General features: G+C 38.1%; 1 protein-coding gene across 1 annotated transcript in view; it reads left to right on the forward strand.

The window, feature by feature from the left end:
* The window catches only part of GRIN2B (glutamate ionotropic receptor NMDA type subunit 2B), a 327,364-nt gene that overhangs the window by 39,593 nt on the left and 265,778 nt on the right, over positions 1 to 21,993 (forward strand). The window contains exon 2 of the mRNA XM_089523788.1: positions 18,180 to 18,608. Within this exon, the coding sequence (XP_089379914.1) occupies positions 18,198 to 18,608 (411 nt within the window). The 5' untranslated portion in view covers positions 18,180 to 18,197. The remainder of the gene's footprint in view (positions 1 to 18,179; positions 18,609 to 21,993) is intronic.

The following is a 21,993-nucleotide window of genomic DNA, read 5'->3' on the forward strand; positions in this document are numbered from 1 at the left end:
AGATAATTTGGAATTTCCCCTTGACAGGTTGAAATATAGGCCATGTCTGGGAAACATTTGAGTTGATAACAGTGGTTGTTGGACCCCAGCAGTTGCGCTGACAGATGTTCCTTCCTCCAATTTTCACACCTTCCTCCGAGTACAATTCACTTTGCATCTGATAGTTTTGGCGTACAAGTTGAACAAATATGGTGATAAGATTCAGCCTTGCCTGAGTCCCTTTAAGAATGAAAACCATTCTGTTCCTCCAGGTTCTGTTCTAACAGTAGCCAAATAAAGGCTATACATCAAGACAATAAAATATTGTGGAACACCCTTTCTTTGAGAACATTCCATAGCTTTTCATGAGGTATACAATCAAAGACTCTGCTATAATATATAAAGCACATGTGATTTTCTTTTGGAATTCTTATCAACCATATGTTTGCAGTGTGATCCTTAGTGCCTCTTCCTTTTTTGAACCCAACTTGAATATCTTGAATTTTTGTTCCATATATGGTAGAAATCTTGGATGTAGAATTTGGAGCATGACTTTGCTTCCATGAGAAGTTAATGCATTTACTCTCCAAGAAAATCTTGGTGGCACATACATCCTTGGAGAAATCTGCAGAATTATGCCTTTATGCAAGTAGGGGAAAAAATGGGACTTAACTCAGCAAGTTTCTTCAAAGGTGTATTTCGTTGATGTTCTTAGTTTTTAAATAAAGGCACATCCAAATATATATTCAAGAATAAGTCCTTTGAAAAGAGAAGTATCAGATTCACTAGTAGATATTTATTGCCCTTTTGGTTATGAGAGCCTAGATGCCAGGGAATTAATTAATTAAATTGTTTCCATATAATGTATTGCCTTAGGATATAGGCAGTTGCATTTAATATTAACAGAAAGCCTGCTGTGCAAATAAACTCACAGGCATGCATCCTTCTCCCTTACAAGGGAAAAGCTCAGGGGAGACAGTTCCCCCCCCCTTTTTGGAATGAAAAATGTTGTCCTTAGCACTGATTGACTGGCTCTTGTGTTAACATGGACAATTAAGAATCCCAAGGACAAAATCAGATGCTGCCCATCCTAACACACAACACTAAGTAAATGCTTGACCAAATAAATATGTAGAGTGCATGAAAAAAGAAAATATTAAATGCGAGATGCTACTAAAACAGAGAGGAAGAGGAGGAGGAGGTAGTCTCGATGTGATTCAGTTATGTATATTTCTTGAGGGGCAAAAGTAAGAGGCCTTACATGTTTCTGAAGAGTCCTGTTTATTTCCCAAACATAATATTTTTGGTTTGTGCTATAGAACATAAACAATGAAACTGCTGTGTAGGTGGTAAAATGCTGCAAAGTATGTCTTTTTGGGTTCTTGTGGTATATCTGCCATAGGCACAATGTTATTTTTGGAGGTATATCTGCAATAGACACAACAGTCACAGGGATAGTGTCCTGCAGGTCTGATTATACTTGTCAGAGTATTATATAATGGTTGTACTTCTTGAATGTACTTGCCACCCAGGATATCCTTAAGACTGTTAATTCTTTTGAATGAAATCAAAGGTGTTATCTTGACAACCTGTTAGGTGCTGGACTAAATGTCAATGCTTCTTTATGAAAGTTTTTGTTTTATTCATACTATGATTAAAAGTAATGCTACAGTTGAGACGGCTAGACTATGGTCTATTCTATTTTGTTTTCTTAAAAGATCAGAACATGTTGTTTGGGATGCTTTGTGTAAGTTATGAGACATTATTCTTCACCGGGCTTCATTTTTGTCACTTGAACAGATGCATTGTAATTTAAAACACCTCAGTTTCTGGAACCTAAAGATGTGAGCAATGGGTTGGGCCACATCATTTTATTTTATTTTATTTAAAAAAACTGGGGCTTCTCCTTTCTCCTCCTACTGAACCACATCCCATTCACAGCATTTCTCCTACTGAGCTCCAGAATTTTAAAGGGATGAAGGCAAATGCTGCAGCCAAAAGGAAGATGTTTGTGACCAGTGGTTTCACCTTAGGGTGTCACTTGGTGTGGTCTGCACCTCCTGCACCCCCTGGTGACACCCATGTCCAATTATGCAAATATTTATGATAATACTTGCCCCTTTGTCTTCTACTATGCTTCAGTCTTGGTGCATTTTTAATAGTACCTACTCTTCTGGACTTGGAACAGAGAGACCTATGTTCAAATTCTTGCTTGGTTATTAAATTCACTATGTGACCTTGGATCATCATTGCCTCACAGAAAATTTACCTTACAGGGTTGTTGTCATGATTAATATCATGACTGGAGTCATATAAAGTGGCCATGTACATTCCTGGTGTAATTTTCACATGCACAGGCATTTCTAACACTATTTTCATCAGATCATTATTGCATTTTTTGCCATCAGTTTTTTTCCTTTCTAATAAGGTAGGGGACCATTAAAATATCACAGGACATGACTGAGGGTTCCTGCTGTCTTACTAAGGAGGGAAATCCAAAGGAAAATAAGGACAAACTTACAAATCACACCTCCTTTGCTTGCACTTCTTACCTTGTACTTACGAGTCTTGCTTCTTGCACTTCCAACTGCACCTCTTATCTTCCCTACTTTCCTTTCTCTTTTCCCATGTTATGGTTTCATATTTCTTCTCTCCCTTATTCCACAGCTGCACTTCTCTCTCTTATTTGCCTTCCATTGTATCTTTGCCATACTCTCCTCACTGGTTTCTTGCATTCCACTGCTTGCACTGCCAATATTTACTTCCCATCTTGCCTCACCATGTGCTACTACTGCTCCTTCTGAATTTTCCATCAATTTATGCCTACTTCTAACTTATTCCTTTTACCATGGCATTACACCCCCCTCCTTCCTTTACCTCCTACCCTTCATCTTGTATTGCTGCACCTATCATTTTTTGCATCTTGAAGTCACCTGCTGCACCTCTTGCCCTTGGTCCTTTCCTCTCAGCATACCTCATCTTGCTCTGTGCCATGCTACACTGCTCTGTAGCCAGAGCTGCACCCCCATCTTCTTTTCATTTCTTCCTTCCTTGCTTCACTATGTGTTGTTGTCTGCCTGCTCTCTAAAGAAGCAGAAGTTGTACAAAGCTGTAATTCCTGTTTTAAACAGAGGTCAGGTAAGCAGGCAAATGACCACAGTGATGCTGCTACTACAACAATGTCATGTGCAGGAGGAGAAATGCAAGGTGCAGGAGGAGAAAGAGATAAAGCAAAATGTGAGAGGAAGTAACAGGGGTTGTAGTTGGGAAGGCAGGATGGGTAGAGGCAAGGTAGCAATGGTGTCGGGGGCTCTTTTTGTCCCACAGCAAGCAGTGGGAGAACTGTAATGTCCCCTCATAAAAAGTTTGATTTTTTCCTGAGCATCTAAAAAGGTGTATAATATTGCTACATCAAGCAAATTATAAAGTACATAAGACTCCATGGAACCTTGAAGCAATAATTGTATTTCACCTTTTACTTTCCTTTGTTGCATGCCTCCACTCCAGTAGCTTCATTGCTTTCTGTACAATCTTTGGAAGGAGCTAAGCAAAGCAGTTTTTTGGCTAGACTTTCCTTTCCTGTAGATCTGTAACAGAAACCTAAGAGAATTGACAATTGGAACTGAGAGATGATGTCCCACCAGGGATGTAGCCAAGGGGGGGTTCTTGGGGTCCGGACCCCCCCTTCCATTAGAAAAATGAATGGTGTGTGCTGCTGTGCAGCCGCACTCAAGCCCCATTATAATGGTGGCACTTAGTCTGGACCACCCCCCCCCCTTTCCTAAAATCCTAGCTATGTCCCTGGTCCCACAGTAGTGAGTTATAGGTGTAAGACTTCACTCATTGGCTAAACACTCAAAGGCAAGGGTTAGCTTATTTCTCAGAAAATGTTTTGCCCTTTAACTCTGTTACTAAAAGGACTAGCAACTTGCCCTTTAAAAAAAATGAAAGTTTGGAATCCTGGCCATATGTTCCAAACAGGAATCAGGTAGCATATCTAGAAACAGGTGTAGTCTGGGTAACTTGATAGTATGGCAACCCAAGCTCTCACTCCTGTTCCCTTCATCTACTGCTTCCATGTCTTGTCAGTATTGCTCAAAGTCCCCATCACTAATACCTGTTTTCTCACAGTCTCAGCCAGAGTATTAAAATCTAAGAAAAATTAGGGTACATTACTTTTGAAATATACAACAAAGTACAAATAGATTTTGGTGAATTTCCCCAGGAGACTCCGGGGATTATCAATTTGGTGCTAAAAAAATCCTTATTGTTACTTTCTTCTGAGGAAAGATTAATGCAAATAGAGAAATAACAAACCCTTACAGTTGGTTTTAGGAAGATTTTATGAGCAGGGTTATATGAGACGTTTCATTTTCACAGGTTACTTGAAGGAACCTTATGGTGGGAGAACATTTTCTATAACATCACTTGTAGAATTTCATGTAATGTGCCTTCAAGTCCACACTGACCTATGACAACCTGTCTTAGGGCTTTCCACATAGGCTGAGAGTGTGTGTTTTGACCAAGCTCATCCAGTGGGGATTACAACTCTGGTCTCCCAGAGTCCCATTCTCAACACTCAGACCACTACACTAATATGCATATTTTCATGTAAAACAAATCAGGTATCCATAGTAGTATGAAGTAGTCCATATAGAAGAGGTTCACATTCATGAATTGAAAAGAATTAAATGGTGTGTGTATGAGAGAGAGACACACACACAGAGAGATGGTGGTGGTGGTTTTATATTTATTTATTTGTTTGAAGGCAGGAAGAAGGGAATGAATAAAGTAGGTACAATAATGGAAGATATGACTGGAGCAGAGATCATAAATGCAAGGACAGCTTTCTCTCTTTGGAGGAAAGGGAAAGTGAGGGTGTTTGGCAACATAAATAAAGGAAGGCAGCGTTAACTAATTGTATCTATCTTCAGCTAAGTCCACTTGGTGTATTCTGCCTCCTCCTTTTTTCCAAAGTTCTGCAGTCATTGGTGATTATGGCATTGTGGGCATGGCTTTACAAACAGCACATGGCTTTGCATTATAGGAATCACAGAAGTCCACAAATGTTACCATATACTCTTGAAGCTGTGTGTTCCAGCTGCCACCAGTAGAAAGCCTTTCAAACAGGGGTCGTTCTTGACTTGCCATATAATCACAGGGATACAACCTGTGCACAGCCTAACTGTATTGTGAAATTCATTTGTATCTAGCACCTTGAAAACTTTCTCATTATTGATAATTATAATTAAGAGACTGAGCAATGGGAAGAGGCTAAAAAGATGAAAAATGAAATTATGAGTGGAGCAAAACAAAGAAGACTGGAAGAAAGCAAGGAGTAGAAGATGGGAAAAGATTAGCAGGATTGTGAGAAGCTGAGTTGTTGCTATACAGGTCTTTGTTTTGTCAAAAATATGGACCTATTGGATAAAATGATTAGTGTTGTAAATTGGGACATTTTTTTTTACATATTCTGAAGACCCATATTCTTTTGATGTATATGACATTTCCTTTACTCTACTTGCACTTGTGCAGATTCACTGAAGCAGATGATGACATAACCCTCATACAGAGAGAGAGGGACTTGCCTATTATCTCAACATGTCCTCTGCTAGAGTCAGAACAAAACAGTATGATCATTATTTTCCTTATCTTGAGAAAGATTACAATTATTTTAAAGTGCTCACAGTCAGAAGCAGGATGACTCCTCCCTTTATATGACATAATAAAAAGCCACCAATAATATGGTCTCCTTTTCCAAGAGAAAACTGGGGCATATTTAGATCAGAGACATTTCATGTTGTGATAGGTCTGATCCTTTTCTAGTCATACACAACTCAACACTGGGCAGGATGGTAAGGAAGGCAGTTTAGTGACAGAGAATACAGTTACTAAATTTTTGGTCATTACACATGGCCAATATATTTCTATTTGTAGCCAAGCTGGCTCTTCACATAAATGACAGTAATTACCTTCCCATTCTTTTAGTGGATCTATTTTCATTCACTGTAGGTCATTACTCTGTCTCTCTGTATGTATCTCATTTTTATATCACATGTGATATATATGACATTTTTCAAAGCTATGCTTCCATACTACACCCCCCTCCTTACACAGAGTTCCTTCAGCAGAGGAGAAAGAGAGATTCCCTGCTCTGACTCAGCCTATGATAAACTGCCTCTAGCCATTTTTCTGCATGATTGGAGCTGGAATCCTTTGATGCAATGTAGAGCAAGCAACCTTTCTTGCTTCATCAGTCCACCTCCTCTCCCCAAGTTTGATTACTGTTTGAGCCTCTGTGATAGTTCTCATGTTTTTCTTTGAATGAGGACTTTTTCTGTCACAGTCCTTTTCTGAAAGGACTTTTGGAGTCTACTTTTACATCCCATTTACCCTCCTCTTCTGCCAAGAAGTTCAAGGTGGTATGGATCATCTTCCTCCCTCATCCTCCTACTGTAAAGTAGGTTAGGGTAAGAAGGGAGATTGCTCAATGGGAATGCATTAAGAATGACTGAATGAGAACACAAATCCCACTGCCTCATCTCTGTCCAATTCTAGCCATGGGAAGGATCCAGATAACATTGTCTTCCATTTGTTTTCTCGTGGTTATTTTCAGCTTGTTCCATATTATAGAAAACCTTTAAGAAGTGAAGACAGAACAGCTGCATAATGTCTTTTCACTAGTAATGCTGGGATCCCTTGGTCTGCAAACACAGTTCGTCTCTTTTGCTTATGATTGTGAAGGCAGTCAGTAATTGCCTATGACACTAAATGTAAAGCTAGTTAAGTTGTCATGCCACATTCCTGTGCACAAAGATTTGGTATGTCATAAATAGCTACAGAAATGTTAACCCTGTAAGCAATAGTGGCTAGTGGGGCTCCCATGTTGGTGGAATATTGAAGCCACTCCAGATTTTAGTCCAGGCTTTAAAGGAAATATTCAAGGTGTCCATTCCATTTTAAACATAGAGTTCAGCAGCCTGGAGAGCTCATTAAAGTTTGGGTAATAACCCAGAACAAGTTCACCACCACACTGATAAGGGAGACATTAACTGCCACAACCTATAGGTCACCCCTTCAACCATAGTGCCTAACTTTTCTCCTGTCAGAAGCAGTTAATATTCCAATTCAACCAAGTAGCTCCAAATCTACAGACAGATGCAACAAGGTCAGATCCACATATGACACTTCCTCTAGTTACACAGAGTTAGCTTCCTCCATGTGTGTTTTCAGGGCACTTTGAAGACTATCACATTTATTATAGCATAAGCTTTCACACATGTAAGTCCATGCTATACTAAATTTGTTAATCTTTAAAGTGTAATAATAATAAAAAAGGATATAGAAAGTAAGCCACAGAAACAGTAGTTTCTAAAGTGTCACGGGAGCCATTGTTGTTCCTCCTCCTGGTTATAAAACCCACTGTGGGAGAAAGGTGGGATATAAATCCTGGACATAAATAAAATAAAAAATAAATACAACCAATGGTGACTACAGTGAAGAGTCTCATGGTTTGGACAAGTGCCATCTAGCTTCTCAAACACAGATCTATAAGCAACTCTCTCATCTCTTTGCTCTTTTAGACGAGAAATAGACGCTGCAAGTAGTACAAAGTTGCCACCACTCTGTGTTTCTGGCTTTTGTCTTCAGCAAATGTAATTTGTAGCATTAGCTCCTTGAATCACAGTTCATTTACCTACCCTATCTTACATAGCTGACTGATAGCAACAAGGAAATCCATAATGTGGTATAGTAATGACACATTTTCTTACACTATACATTACTGGGAAGAAGGTAAAACATAAACACACAGAGCAGGTATAGCTTCTTATTTCTTGTAATTTCTTGTTCTGACTTTTAACTTACAGAATTTATGGAATGGTAACATCTGCAAATGAGACCTGCAGATTCGGGTAGACTTTTATCTCCTGGATCTCCGGCAGTTAGGAACATAATTACATTGCTTCATAGTTCATACTTATCCAGAGGTCCTGGCCAGTGAATGGCCCTATAAGACAAAAGATGGGGGGTTGGGAATCAACTTTTCAAGCTGGTATGTCCTGGTATTTCTGTGCCAGTGCTGGGCAGAGTCACAGTGACCTGCTGCCTCACTTAATGACTTTTGTGTGTGCTTTCAATTTGCTCCAGCAGGTCAGCTTAGATGTGCCAGCTCACATAACTCAGGTAGGGCTAACCCTGTCCTTAATGGGCTGGCACTTACCTTAATTCTCTTTGGCTTTTCATCGTTCAAAGCAAACAAAAGTAGCTTCTGAGGAAAGGTTATGTGAACTAATTACCTCTGGTATGGCAAAAAGATAGCTCTGTGTGGCTTGGTATGACAGAGAAAGATAGGTGTTTTAAAGAACAGAATCAACTCATGATGGAAGGAATTGTTTAGGCTAAGCAACAGAAACAAAATTAATATAATAGGATAAATCTGAAAGCCAGGAAAAAATTGGTTGAATATCACAGAACTGTTCCTAAGTTATTTATTAAAATTTGGGATAATCCAATGGCAAGAGTCTCACTGCTTGAGTCATTTCAAACTGTACAACTATTGAGGAAATATTATATGGAGAACAATTGTGAAATGACCAAGGGAAAAATGAGATTATCAGGTGTTGGCATTTCATTTATAATTTCTGTGATACAAGCAGTGCTCTTCTCTTTAAATCCTTGGAAGCTGCTGCCAAAGCATCTATTTTTCTATGTGTAAATTATGTACATGGGGTAGTTTTGAAAGAAGGGATTAGTTTTCATTCTGTTTCTAGTTAAATTCTCCATGAGAGGATATATACTTTAGCATTATGTGGGGAGGGGGCAGCAAAGGGAAGCAAAAATATGAAGCTGGAAATAATATGAAATTTAGCAGAGTTTTGAGTTGTTGCTGTCTGATGAATATGGAATTATAGAGGGTATAATGTTCAGTGTAGTAAACAGCCAAAGGCATTGCACTGTTTAGGGCTCACAAGAGCTGGCTATGAGGATAGCACAGACTAGGTCATGTTTGTTTGCAACAAGACTGCATTTGTGTAACAGCTACTTAATGGTCACATGGCATTCACTCCCAATAAATTATCCATGCCACTTATTTATTACAACATTTGTATGCAACTATTCAGAACAAAGCCCTTCCAAAACATAAAACAAAATATAAAATAGTTATTCAGAAATTTTGTAAACCCATCCGTCAAACATATAAACTAACAGCAGCAGACAAATACAATATAGATCCTAATCTACAAATGCTGCATGGAGCTCAAAGTATCTATAAATGTTCCTTATAGGGTGAAGACTAAAAATTAATTTAGCCATTTTCTTATCACCAGAGCTAAATAATCCACTGCACCCCTTCTCTTTTGTTATCTTTTACATAGACCAGCTTTGTGCTAGAGGTGTAAATTTTCACTTAATTTACTTTAGCAGGCAAGAATGAAAATAAAAAAATTAAAAAAATGTTTTGTTTTCTGGAAAAATTTGGAGCATTTTTGCACTTTCAAAAGTGATTTTTGAAAAAAAAGCTTGTTGGGACTATTTTGCAAAACATTACATACTTTTTCTATTGCTGTTGCTGCTGAAACAAAGTGCAGACGTCTTTCTCACACAGAGGCACAAAGCATCTCACAGTTGTTGACTTTTTCTAATGGGTTGTATGAGACTGTCAGACACACTTTCTCATGAAGGATGAGAACATTTGTAAATATTCTTTACAGCTTTACTCTGCACTTCAGAATTTCTTTATATGTACTCAAGTTCCACAGTCATCCACAATGATTTGTACATGTATGCATAAACGGTGCAGTCTTTAGCATTCTGAATATTTATGAATAGGTGACTCACATTCTGAAAGTGTGCACACTTCATATGTATTTTGTACTTCGGTAGTTTAAGCATAAAATGCTTGGAGAAAGTTTTGTTTCAGATGTATTGTATTCTACCTACAATTTACGAAGCAATTCATTTTCATCACCTTGTGTGTCTTGCTTTAAACAAATACAAACTTTCATTTGTATTTGTTTGTTTGGCACTTGCTGCCAATGCACCACCAACATCCAGTGACATGGTGCAGTTTTTAAAAAAGAAATTTGCTGAACAACAAATTCAACAATTGCAGAAAAGATGTGTGTGTGTGTGTGTGTGTGTGTGTGTGTGTCACAAAAACAGTTGTGAGGGTTTAATGCAGTTTGTGGGTGCATATTGTCCACCACTTGAATATATGTACAATAGCTATCGTAGGTCCAAAACACACTGCGGAAATAATCCAGTTTGAGACTGCTTTAACTGCCCTGGCTCAGTGCTAGGGAATCCTGGGGATTCTAGTTTATTGTGGCACCAGAGCTCTCTGACAGAAAAGGCTAAATGTCTCACAAATCTACAGTTATCAGAATTCCCTAGCATTGAGCCAGGGCAGTTAAAGTAGTCTCAAACTGGATTATTTCTGCAGTGTGTTTTGAATCACAGTCACCTAGTCAGGTAGTTTCCAAAGAGGTGATCTGTACTTGTGCAGCCAATTGAACTAGGAAGCCAATATCTTACTCTTGGAACTCACTGGAAGAAGCAGTATAGACATAGATTAGAAATCTGCCTAACCTTGGGCCACTTTTGATCTGACTTGAAAATTGAGCCAAATTTTTGTGCCTTGAATGTTTTGGTAATCGTAGTGAAAAGAGAGTGATAAAATGAAATGATTAATAAATATAGGTTTTATTCCAGATCTGACTGGCAAACTCAGAATGACTGTGTGCTTATATAGAGTAGTCCAAATTGGATTATACAGCAAGGGAAAAAAATTAAAACCATCCAACCTGCCCAACAGTCTGATTCAGAAGAGAAAGCTCATGGGAATCAAATTAGATCCAGAATAATTCAGTTGGTATTTCTTGTGAGCCTGCTCTGTAGGTAACAAGTAGGACATTAAGTAGCCAAGTCTCAAAAGCTTGCTACCCTACCAATAAAGCCAGTCTAATAAAAGATTTCATATGACACATTCTTGAATGATGGCTCCTTTGAGATGTGTGGATATTTGCCAGGCTTTCAACCACAGTGAGAAGCAAAAGAAAGGGAGAGAAGAAGGAGTATTAACAGCAGCAGCAGCAGCAGCAGCAGCAGCTAAAATTAGCTAAATTGTATCAGCTTCTTTATAAAAGTGAGGAACAGCTTGTGGGAGAATGCTCCCTAGTTCTCTAGAATGAATCATTTAAATTCTTGCTCTGAGGGGATCTTGCCCTTGCAACACTGTGTGTCAGGTTTGCTTACTTGCTTATAGATGTCAGTAGCCTTTACTGTCCAGGCTCTTCAATGACTGAGCATACTGTTATTCTTTGTTATTATTAGTTTCATTTAAAAGTGCTCAAAGTGAACATGGTATTTCACAGAAAAATAAAATATTCTCACTAAATTAAATATTACACTGTACATTGCAGTGGGTTTTGATGGTTAGGCTGATCGTGACTGGGACAGTAAATGAAGGAGAAGATGACAGTACAATATGATTTTTTGACATGTGGGCTAGATGAGTAAAGGGTGAAACAGCTTGAGAAAGGAAAATGATAACAGAATATAGCACAGAATGGAACAACAAAGGAGGATGGCAGAGCTGTTTCCAAAATCAACCAATGTTTTGCATCATATCTTCCAAACAGTGCCTGAAGTAGCAACTTATAAGAAATGTAGGCGGGATACAGACGGGCAAAAAGGGGTGTGTTCATGACGTCATGAAGGTAGAGCCTTCAGACGGCCCTTACCTGAATGCCACCATGAACACGCCGACCGCACGCCCCAAGCGGGAAGAAGCGGCATTAAAAAGGTGCTACTTTTCCCCGCTTCTTTTCTGTATGATGCGCAGCTGCGCAGCTCCGTCTGTAAGCTGCTGCACCGGTACGCCAGAATTGTTACACTGCTAATTTAAGTTGCCCATTTAAAAGCTCCGTGTCTCCTGCGTCACATAATGAGTCGGGGTCCTGGAACAAGCGCAGTTTGCAGTCAGGCTTTAATTGCAGCGTCAGCTGCCATGCAGGTGTGGAAGCTGCAGCACAGCTGCAGCACATTTTAAGACTCGTAACCCTAACCCTAACCCTAACCCTAGAGCAACATGTACGCATGCGCTGCTAGAATCGGGGAAAGTTTGGAATTTAAAGTGAGCCCCTACACACATTCCTGTGCCATTTTCACCTAACAATAAAAACCCCTAAAACTGTAAATATTTACATAAGTACAAGGGAGGTGATGGGGGATGGCAGGGGGACAGCGGTGGCAGCGGCGACAGCTGTGGCTGTGCATTGCAGATTCAGCAAGAGCGCGGGGACCAAAGGAGAGGAGGCATCCATGATGCTGGTGACATTGGCAACGTGCAAGCGGACAAGGATGCCAACACCAGCTGATCACCAGCTGGCAGGAGACCACTATTGTTCTTGGGCAGGGTGGGGGAAAAGGTTTTAAAGGGGCTTGGGAGCTTTAAATATGCACATAAGCTTTCTGCCGCCGCTGCTGAGCGCTGCAGCTGCGCAGCTGCGCATCCGCCAGCCGGCAAAAGAAAAAAAAGCCCCGTTTTTGGCCGCCCGTGCAGAAGCTGCCTCTCTCTTTGCAGCGTCCTCCGAGGTGGCGGTTTGGAAACTGCGGGTCAGAAACAGCCCCAGGTGAGGCGTCTTCACTGCCCCCCATGTGGAAGCCCCATGACCTGAGCCACGCCCCCGGGACGGGCAGTCTGGAGGCTCCATATTCAGCAGAATACACCTCCAAGACGTCTTCCCCTGCCTGTCTGTATCCCGCCGTAGTTACTCTAAGAGTATTTTAAAACCATTATACAATAATTCTGAGTGATTTTTTTCAACTTTGATGTCATGTTTTTATTAAAACTTTACTTTTCATTAAAAAGTAGTCAGTAGCAGAACTTGTAATGCAACAAGTAATAATACATTATTACTCGTGTCTGTGTGTCTAAGTGTAAAAAGGTAGACCTATCTATTTTTAAAGATAGCCAGTGCTCATATAATCTCCATAGTAGTAAGGAATCTGCCAGACTAACTTTGCCCAGCTAGTTTTACCCATTCTAACACTCTCCTTTCATAGCACATACAAGGTTAGAGGGGAACACTCAATCATAATATCCAACGATTAATGTCTTGTATACTTGTATCTAGTCTTTCAAGATCATAGCTATTATGTTGAAATACCATATCCAGTTAACTATGTCACCATATGTTTAAGAGAACAACAATTTCCGCTGGAACAGATGGTCTGGTACAGGATCCAGGGTCTAGTGTGGTATCCAGGATCGAGAACTCCATTAGTTTGGAAATGTGTTTCCAAAAATACTACATGTAATTAGTAAGATGTCGATTAAGATGTTCTTTCCATTTTATTGGTATTTCCTTTAGAAATAACCTTTAAGCGAGTATAGTGTCAAATAAAGTTCTTGTGGCATTTTGGTTTGTTAGTTCTGCTGTCCTGGCTACATTCCAGCCTCAGTAATTCTACTCATCTGAATTTCCCCTGCAGGTTCAATTGAAGAAGTTATGAAGAAGTTATTTTAAATTTCTTCCTGTGACATAAGTTCAAAGTCATTTTGGAATATTTCACTGCATATTAAACCAGGTTGCCTTCTATCACACAGGAAGCTGAATCTTAAGAGTGGCAAGGATATGATTTTATAGGAAAGGAACAGAGAATAATAAATATTCTTCAGAAATTGGTAACATTGTTTCTGTGTGAATAGAGGTGTCTTTGAAGAAGAGAAATGGTTATTCAAACAGATGCACAAACCAAATTTACATATATAAATAAATCGTATGATTTATAAGCAATGCTGAGAATCTGCTTTCCATTTTGCTTTTTCAGCTTGTTTCTTGTAGCAGCAAAAGAATCAGAATACTATTTCCATTTATTTTTGTTTTTAAAAGAGACACATATCCATTTCTACACATATAAATCCATCGTACTAAGTTTTATTTGCATTCATGCTGAGTAAGTACTTTCTCACATGGATGCAGTGTCCGTACACAAAGGAATCTACAAAGGCACATAGAACCTTGTTTCTTCCTGTCTCCACTTTTGATGAACAAGGTAATGCTACATCACTCACTTCTTACAAGGGATCACATAGTAGTTCTTCTGTACTTTTTCTAATTTTGTACCATAGAAAATCTAATGTTTTTGGAAAGAATGAAACTGTAATGCCATCTTTGCAGCTATAGATTGGCTTGATGTTCCTCTTTCATATGATTTATCACAGGGAATTAGGGTTATCACGATGTGTCCAAACTCTAGCACAGATTCACTGTTATTGTTGCTGCTGGTGTTGTTTTATGAATGCATATATTGATTCTTTAAATTAATCTTAAATATTTAGAAAAAAAATACCTTCATTTACAAATTAAAAATACCTTCATTTACAAATAAAAATTTACAAATAAAATGCACACACAATAATGCTAAAATGGAATTTTACAAACAGTACATTAGCAAAGCAAAAATGACAGATTGAAAATCCTCAATAGCTGTTAAAATAGAAAAGTCATCAGCTCTTTCTGGGAGGAGAATAGGGAGTGTGCCAGTCCTACCTGTTTGGGAAGGAGGTTCCAGAGCCTGATGGCAGCCATTGAGAAGACCTTGTTCTGTCTTCCCACGAGGGATTTAAAATAACAAGTCTGCTTTTTTCCAATTTAAATTTAAATAAAATAGTTGCTTTTTAATTATTATTTTTTTAAAAAGGTCAGCATATTATAGAATGCTACAAGCTGCTGGCCTGTGGTATAACACTTACCTAAGCACTTCAGACCACACACAGCCTGCAATGAGAAATGCAATTCTTAAAACACAATAAAGTTACTTCACATAAGGAATGAAGTTACCCCTTATTACATTATATCATAATGTAATTTAGCGATGCGTTTGTTATTGTGACAAGGAAGAAATTACAAGTAACTAGTAATTTGCAAGGAGTTGTTTTTAAACTTTGTTTCATGTACTAGAATAGAATATGTCTTGTATTTGGGAAAGTCATTGAATTTCCTTTACAAGAATTTCCTTTCATGTCTCCCAATACTGTCATATAGGTCTATACAATTTTGGATTGGAAAAAATTATATTTCTTTTTTACAGAATATTTTAGCAGAGCTATGTTGTAGAGATTGCTACTGGTGGATGAGTAGCAAAGTGTAATACATTAAAATGGTCTGGGAGGTACAGGAGAATAACAAAGAGATGCCATTAAACTATGCAAAAAAAGCCTGTTAAGAGTGCATTAAGCTGTCACAACAGTGAGGGCTGCCTTTTCTTTGTAAAAGAATCTAATTTACTGACTTGAAATTGGAAGGCAACAAGTCTTACAAAGAAGTTAGGAATTCATTCTGTCAAATTCTCTTCCTCCTTGGTCAGAGCAGCAAAAACCATTGAGCATCTCTTAGGCTGCATCTGCAGTGCAGAAATAAAGTTTGGCACCACTTAAATTTCCATGCCTCAATGCTATGGAATTCTGGGATTTGTAGTTTTGTGAGAGATTCATCTTTCCCTGTTATAAAGCTCTGGGGCACAACAAACTACAAATCCCAGGATTCCATAGCATTGAGACATGACAGTTAAAGACTTGTCAAACTACATTATATCTCCAGGGCAGATACAGCCTTGCTCATTTAAGTCTTGAAGGGTACTTAGGTCACTTTATAGACTGTAATTATATTTTAATTTGTTTTTGGCTCTGAGTAGTAGGACAGTGTGTGTATTCTGATGGTGCAGAGAACAACAAATTGAAAGCAATGGATCATATGTGTGATTTCAATTCCATTGGAGCAATAGCAGTCTTTAATGAAATCATGCTAATATAAATGGTAGTTAAAATCATTCCATAGACAGTGGGGTAATGAGCCAGTATGATGATTTTTTCTTTTGGTTCTGTTAAGAGAAAGTGCAACATAAAAACCATGTTAGGCTATTCACTCTCTAAGATCTTGGCTTTGGTAATTACTTCACTCGAGATTATCATCAGTATATCTGATGATTTGTTACTGTGGCTAATGATAATGTATTTATCTAGGATGTAATGGTAAGGATAAGGGACTAAATATAGTGGGCCCATGGTATCCGCTTGGATTTGGTTCCAGGAGCCCCCGTGGATACCAAAAACTGTGGATGCTTAAGTCCCATTAAATACAATGGCATAGTAAAATGGTATCCCTTAAATAAAATGGCAAAATCAAAGTTTGCTTTTGGAACTTATATTATCTTTGAATATTTTTAAGCCACAGATGGTTGATTCCATGGATTAAAAAAACAACCCCAGTGGATATAGAGGGCCAACTGTAATAAAAACAAAACATTTTACATCTTGACTTGAGAGGTTTTTTAAGGAAATATCTGACACAAAAGAAGGTCAAAAGTGAGTTTAGTGTAATCTCTTGGAAATCCTAGCACTTGGGATGGTTTATTGATCACACTGCATAAAGTGAGAGACTAGTCGGATCATGGATTTGAAAGGTGTACTAAAGTTATTTTAGTTGTTTAAAGTAAATGAGAGTAATACTGTTTAAGCACAAGACTAGATATCTAAATATTTCGTTTTTGCCCTTGGTTTACAGAGCAAACCTCACTGCTATGATTTTCAGACTGGGAAGACAGTGATAGTGACATGTACCTTACCGAGGTGCTGAGAGGATTAATTAGTTGCTGCTTGTGAAATGCTTTGCAGATGAAAAGAGCTCAATGTTATTAAAACAAGGCACACTAAAGTATCCTGTAGGGAGTAATCTGGCACTAGCAAGGTGGCACTGATGATCTCATAGGTCTTCTTCACTATAGTCTTAGAAAAAGAAGCCAGCATTTTCAAGGATTGACTCAGAACTTCATCAAAGATTACCAGCTTTCTGTTTTAGGAACAAATATAATCAGTAAAAAATTCTAGGAAGAAAAATTCCTAGCTAGCTATGAAGTCTGTTGATTGCTGATGTCCCTACACATAACATTAGTATTAGTAAAAAAAAGATTATCATCACCAGTTCTTGACATTGGACTTGCATTTATGAGGAATACATTATTGTCATATAAATTCAAGTAAAACACAAATGCTATAGTCTGACCTGGACAAACTGATGGGAAAAGAATGCCCCTTCTTACATCCTGTTTATAGATTCTTTTCAGGAAATATTTTCAGGGACTGACACAGAACTTTAACAAAGGCTACCAATCTTCTGTCTTTTATAAAAAGCGCGTAAAGTGGGCACATGCTCAGGAATAATCTATGAGACCAGTTTCCGTCAACCTGATGTCCTCCAGAACAGTTGGATGACAACTCCTGTCTTCTTTGGGAAGATGGGATTATAACCCAATATTACTAGAGTGGTTGATGGTGGGTTAATATAACCCAATATTACTAGTGGGCTGATGGTGGCTGTGTAAAAGTCTAAAGACACTCATTTCAAATAGACTCCAGAAGATAGTGATGATTCATCATTATTGAATACTTATAAAGAACAACAAATGTTTTTGCCTGTTGCATGGGAAATAAGAAAGAGTTCAATGTCATCTTAAAAACTAACAAATATATAAAACCACAGGCCTTCGTGGGCTATAGTTTTCTGTAAGTGTTGATCTTTAACATATCAGAGGAATGTCATAGCTTGGGAAAGTTTTTTTTAAAAACTCTCAGAATCCCCCAACTACAGACTTGCTTTTTGTTGTGTTATTACTGTGATAACGAGATAAAAAACACAGTAGTGATTACAACATAATTATAATAATATAATTAGATAATTACTACATGTTTAAATATCTCCTTTCTGACAGTTGACATTTAATCCTCCTTTCCTGATCATATTAAGCTTCAAGGTAGAGCAACCCCCACCCCTAATTTTGAAGAAACAAGTAAAATTAATGAACTTCAGTTAAAAATTAAATACCAGATTAGAGGGGAGATTGGTAAAACATGTACATTGTGTGGAATGTCCTGGGTTCATTTCCTGACATTTCCTATTTCAAAAAGCTCAGGTAACGTACTGAGAATTGGTCCCTTTTAGAAGTCATGTAAAGTCCCTCCCAGTCAAAGTAGACAGTGCTGGGCTACATGGACCAACAGTCTTTTAAGTTTATATTACCAAAGTCATGTTCTGAAGCAGGATTAATTATTGGGTACTTTGATTAATGAAGCATCATCTTGGCCTGTTGCTTTACTTGTATATATTGCTGAATTCTTTCAATTTTTGTATTTTCAGGGAGTGCAAGAGCTGAAGATGAGGCCCAGAGCAGAGTGCTACTCTTCAAAGTTCTGGCTTATGCTGGCAGTCTTAGCAACAACAGGTGGTGGGGTCTGGGCCCAAAAGAACCACCCCAGCATTGGCATTGCTGTCATCTTGGTGGGCACATCTGACGAAGTAGCTATCACAGATGCCCACAAGAAAGATGACTTCCACCACCTCTCTCTCGTGCCTCGTGTGGAACTGGTGGCCATGAATGAGACAGATCCCAAGAGCATCATCACTCGCATCTGTGATATTATGTCTGACCGGAGGGTTCAAGGTGTGGTGTTTGCTGATGATACGGACCAGGAAGCCATTGCACAGATCCTGGACTTCATTTCTGCCCAGACCCTCACACCCATTCTAGGAATCCATGGAGGCTCTTCCATGATCATGGCAGATAAGGTAAATTATAGCTTGTCCCAGTCCAGACCATGGGATTGAAAGTTAGAAATAGTCTACCCATCTAACATGGAAATGTCATTGATGAAATTAGTATATGGCTAGATTTTCACTGAAAGATTAAAGTCCTGATTATTTGTATATATGAAAAAAGGATGTTGCAACAAGTACCATCCTGTGCTTGGCAAAACATACCTTGTACTGAGTTGCTATGATTTCTGTCATTTACAGTCCTACCCGAAAAGATTTTAATGAAATATTGGGCATGCAGAATTGCACCTATGTACTTGACTCCATACTTTTTGTCTATTTACCTGGGTGAAATACTTTTAGGATGCATGTGTAGTGAATAATTCACTGCTACATGCTTATCTTCTATGGCTTTTCCCTGTTTGAATACTGCTCAGCAGGTCTGCATGAAGGTGCCTTAAAATATCTGGTGTTGGCAATAACTCTCAGAATTAGTTCATTAAAGAATTAAATGAACAAATGATCTGTACAACCAAGAAGTGTAGAATGAAGAATTGATTTGAAATGTAATAATAATAATAATAATAATAATAATAAATGTATTAAAAAGAATATATGTAATTTGAAATGCTGAAACTGCAACTGCCAAATAGAGAAAGTAGCAAGCACACATCATTCATGGAATTCCTTGCCATCCTCCATCCTCACAATCCATGAAAAGATAGTTGCTTTGTTTGTTTTGCCTTATTTTAATGTTAAAAAACAAAGATGATCAAATCTGAAGTGTCTGAATGGAAGAACCCATGAAAAATTACATGATTAAGCACTGAAATTTACAGAACTCAGGAAGTAATATTAATAAAATTGGTTTTCTTGCAAAATATTTAAACATGTTGTTAAGAGAAACAAAAATTTGAATAATTTTAGCCTAACCCTTTTTTGTAGGGAATTTTGAAGACATTTAATGATGATTTTGAAAAGAAATAACTCAGAGTGTCTTCATAAATGCCACACTTGGGATATATACATAGATTCTTTACAGCAGTGTTTTCAGCACTGAATCTGCTGTATAGATGAGAATTTTAAAACTGTGTTTTCAGAGAATTACCAAACTGGATGGGATGAAAGATAATGTAGCTAAAAGGACTGAACACCCATATTTCATAGATATCAACCAAAATTATCTGGATCATGCACAACAAAGGCACTGCAGTTTGATATGGCTTTATCTATCATTGTCTCATCCTATGGAACGCTAGGATTTGTAGTTTTGCAGAACTCTGTTGGAGAGTTCTAGTCCACTCCCCAAACTACAGCACTGGAGCTCTCTGGGAGGAAAATACCTGATAAAACTATAAATCTCAATATTCCATGGAACAGAGCTGTGGTAGTTACAGTAAACTAAGATTGAGATAACTATGTAAGATATACTACATGATGTATCACAATTAGAGGGACTGTAGAATGAAGTTGGTTCGTGGCCTAGGATCCATTAAACCTTGTACCCACAGTCTACTTAGATACAAGTAGTTCTCCTTCATTCTTTGTTATGCCATTCCAGATTCATTTGTAGAATACTTTGCATTTATCTAAACTGAAGCTAAACATTATAGTCGATCCTCTATTCCTGTAATCCTCTGTTACTCTTGTATGCACATAGGCTAGTTAGAATGATATTTCAGTATTTTAGAAAAAGCATTCGAAGTGGACTAGAATCTACATATGCATTATGATAAATAACCTCTACTCACCAGTGTTTTGAATATAGTTAACAATGATTGTTTGGTCTTTTTAGCAATTGCCTGCATAACATATATAATGATTACTTTTGCTATATCTGTTTCCAATTAATGAAGTGACTAGCTCATAACCAAAACAGTTGGCTTATCTCCACTGACAACTTACAGAATTCATTTATGCATTCCAGAATATCAAGTGGTAAAGCTTTTCCTTGGCTGTACTATTCTATGCTGCACATGGGAGAAATTGCACTTTTGAATGCTATTCTGCAGGATAAAATCTCCTTACAAATAGAAAAATAGTATCTCAGGATGATCGCTAGATTTAATATTTCTTGCTGACATGCACGGAAAGTTTTTTTTTAAATTAAAAATCAGGGTTGCGTAGCTGAAAGATGAAGGCGCTAGAGCAGGGATTCTTACCTTGCGGTCCCCATAGGTGCCCAAGTGCTTCAAAATGGAATCGCAGGGAGTACGACAAAGAGTGGCTTGTGTCCTTGAGTGATGAGCCACCATTCATTTCTTTTCTTGAATAAATTAAAATTTAATTGTAAATGTGTATCTTTCTTAATGTTCAAAATATTCAATAAAGATTATATATTAAAAAAAATAAAATCCAATTGCTGAATTTAGATTTGCATTTTATGCACTGAATTACTTTTTAAAGTTCAGTTTGTTCACCCAAGTATTAGAAATTAGATCTCTTCATCTTCAAATATATTACTTTTGTAAGGGGTGTGAACATTAATCACACATTTTCTAGGCATGTGGGGGATGCAAAAGGTTGGGAACCACTGAACTACAGGGTTTCTCTATGAATGGCACATCTTTAAGAGAGGCAAAAGCAGAAGTAGCTCCAGCAACTGGATACTTGGCCTTGGTTATCTCCATTGGGAGACTGTAACCTCATGGAGTCATGGAAAGAGATAAAGCCAATCTTCTCTCTTCTAGATGTGCTCATTATATAAGCTCATGTTCATCTGTTGTCTGGGTTAAGCAGGTTTAACAGATGTAAGGTATATCCCACCAGATTGGAAAGTGACTTACTGGGGTCTTCCTGGATATTGTTTTCCCTGTAAGAGAAGCTATGACTGGCTACTGAACTAGCTACTGACAGATGAAGGGAAAGTGGGCCCCAAGAATTCATTTAGGTAGGAGATAGAAGGAGTTCTGTTGCAATAGTTAAATGCCAATACTGCAGCCACAATGTTGTGAGTTTGATCCCAGGGCTCCAAGATTGACTCAGCCTTTCATCCTTTCACAGGTTGGTAAAATGAGTACCTAGCTTGTTGGGGAGAATTGGCTTACAGATTGTAAACTGCCTAGAGAATGCGGAGTTCACTATTAAGTGGTATAGAAATGTACATACTATTGCTATTCCATTGTGGGGTGAAGAGGTTAGGATCGGGAGTAGAGTAGCTGGAATGTGCAGATTGGTATATATGTGACTGCAGCTATGAAAAAAGAAAATAAAGGTTTTGTTTTTTAAAAAGGAGTGTAACAGTTATCCTGTTGTTCTATATTATAATCATAGCATTAGGTTGAAATTCTGTACAACTAAACTGAAGGCATGGAGACAAGACCTTCTTCAACCAGATGCAGATTTATTCAAGTGCAGATTTAGTTGTCTATTAGGGATCCTTTGCATTGTCACTGTACTATAAGACAGCTTTAGGGCC

The sequence above is a fragment of the Sceloporus occidentalis genome, unplaced genomic scaffold (genome assembly GCF_023333645.1).
Source record: "Sceloporus occidentalis isolate IW3139 unplaced genomic scaffold, rSceOcc1.0.p SCAF_5, whole genome shotgun sequence".
Lineage (NCBI taxonomy): Eukaryota > Metazoa > Chordata > Lepidosauria > Squamata > Phrynosomatidae > Sceloporus > Sceloporus occidentalis.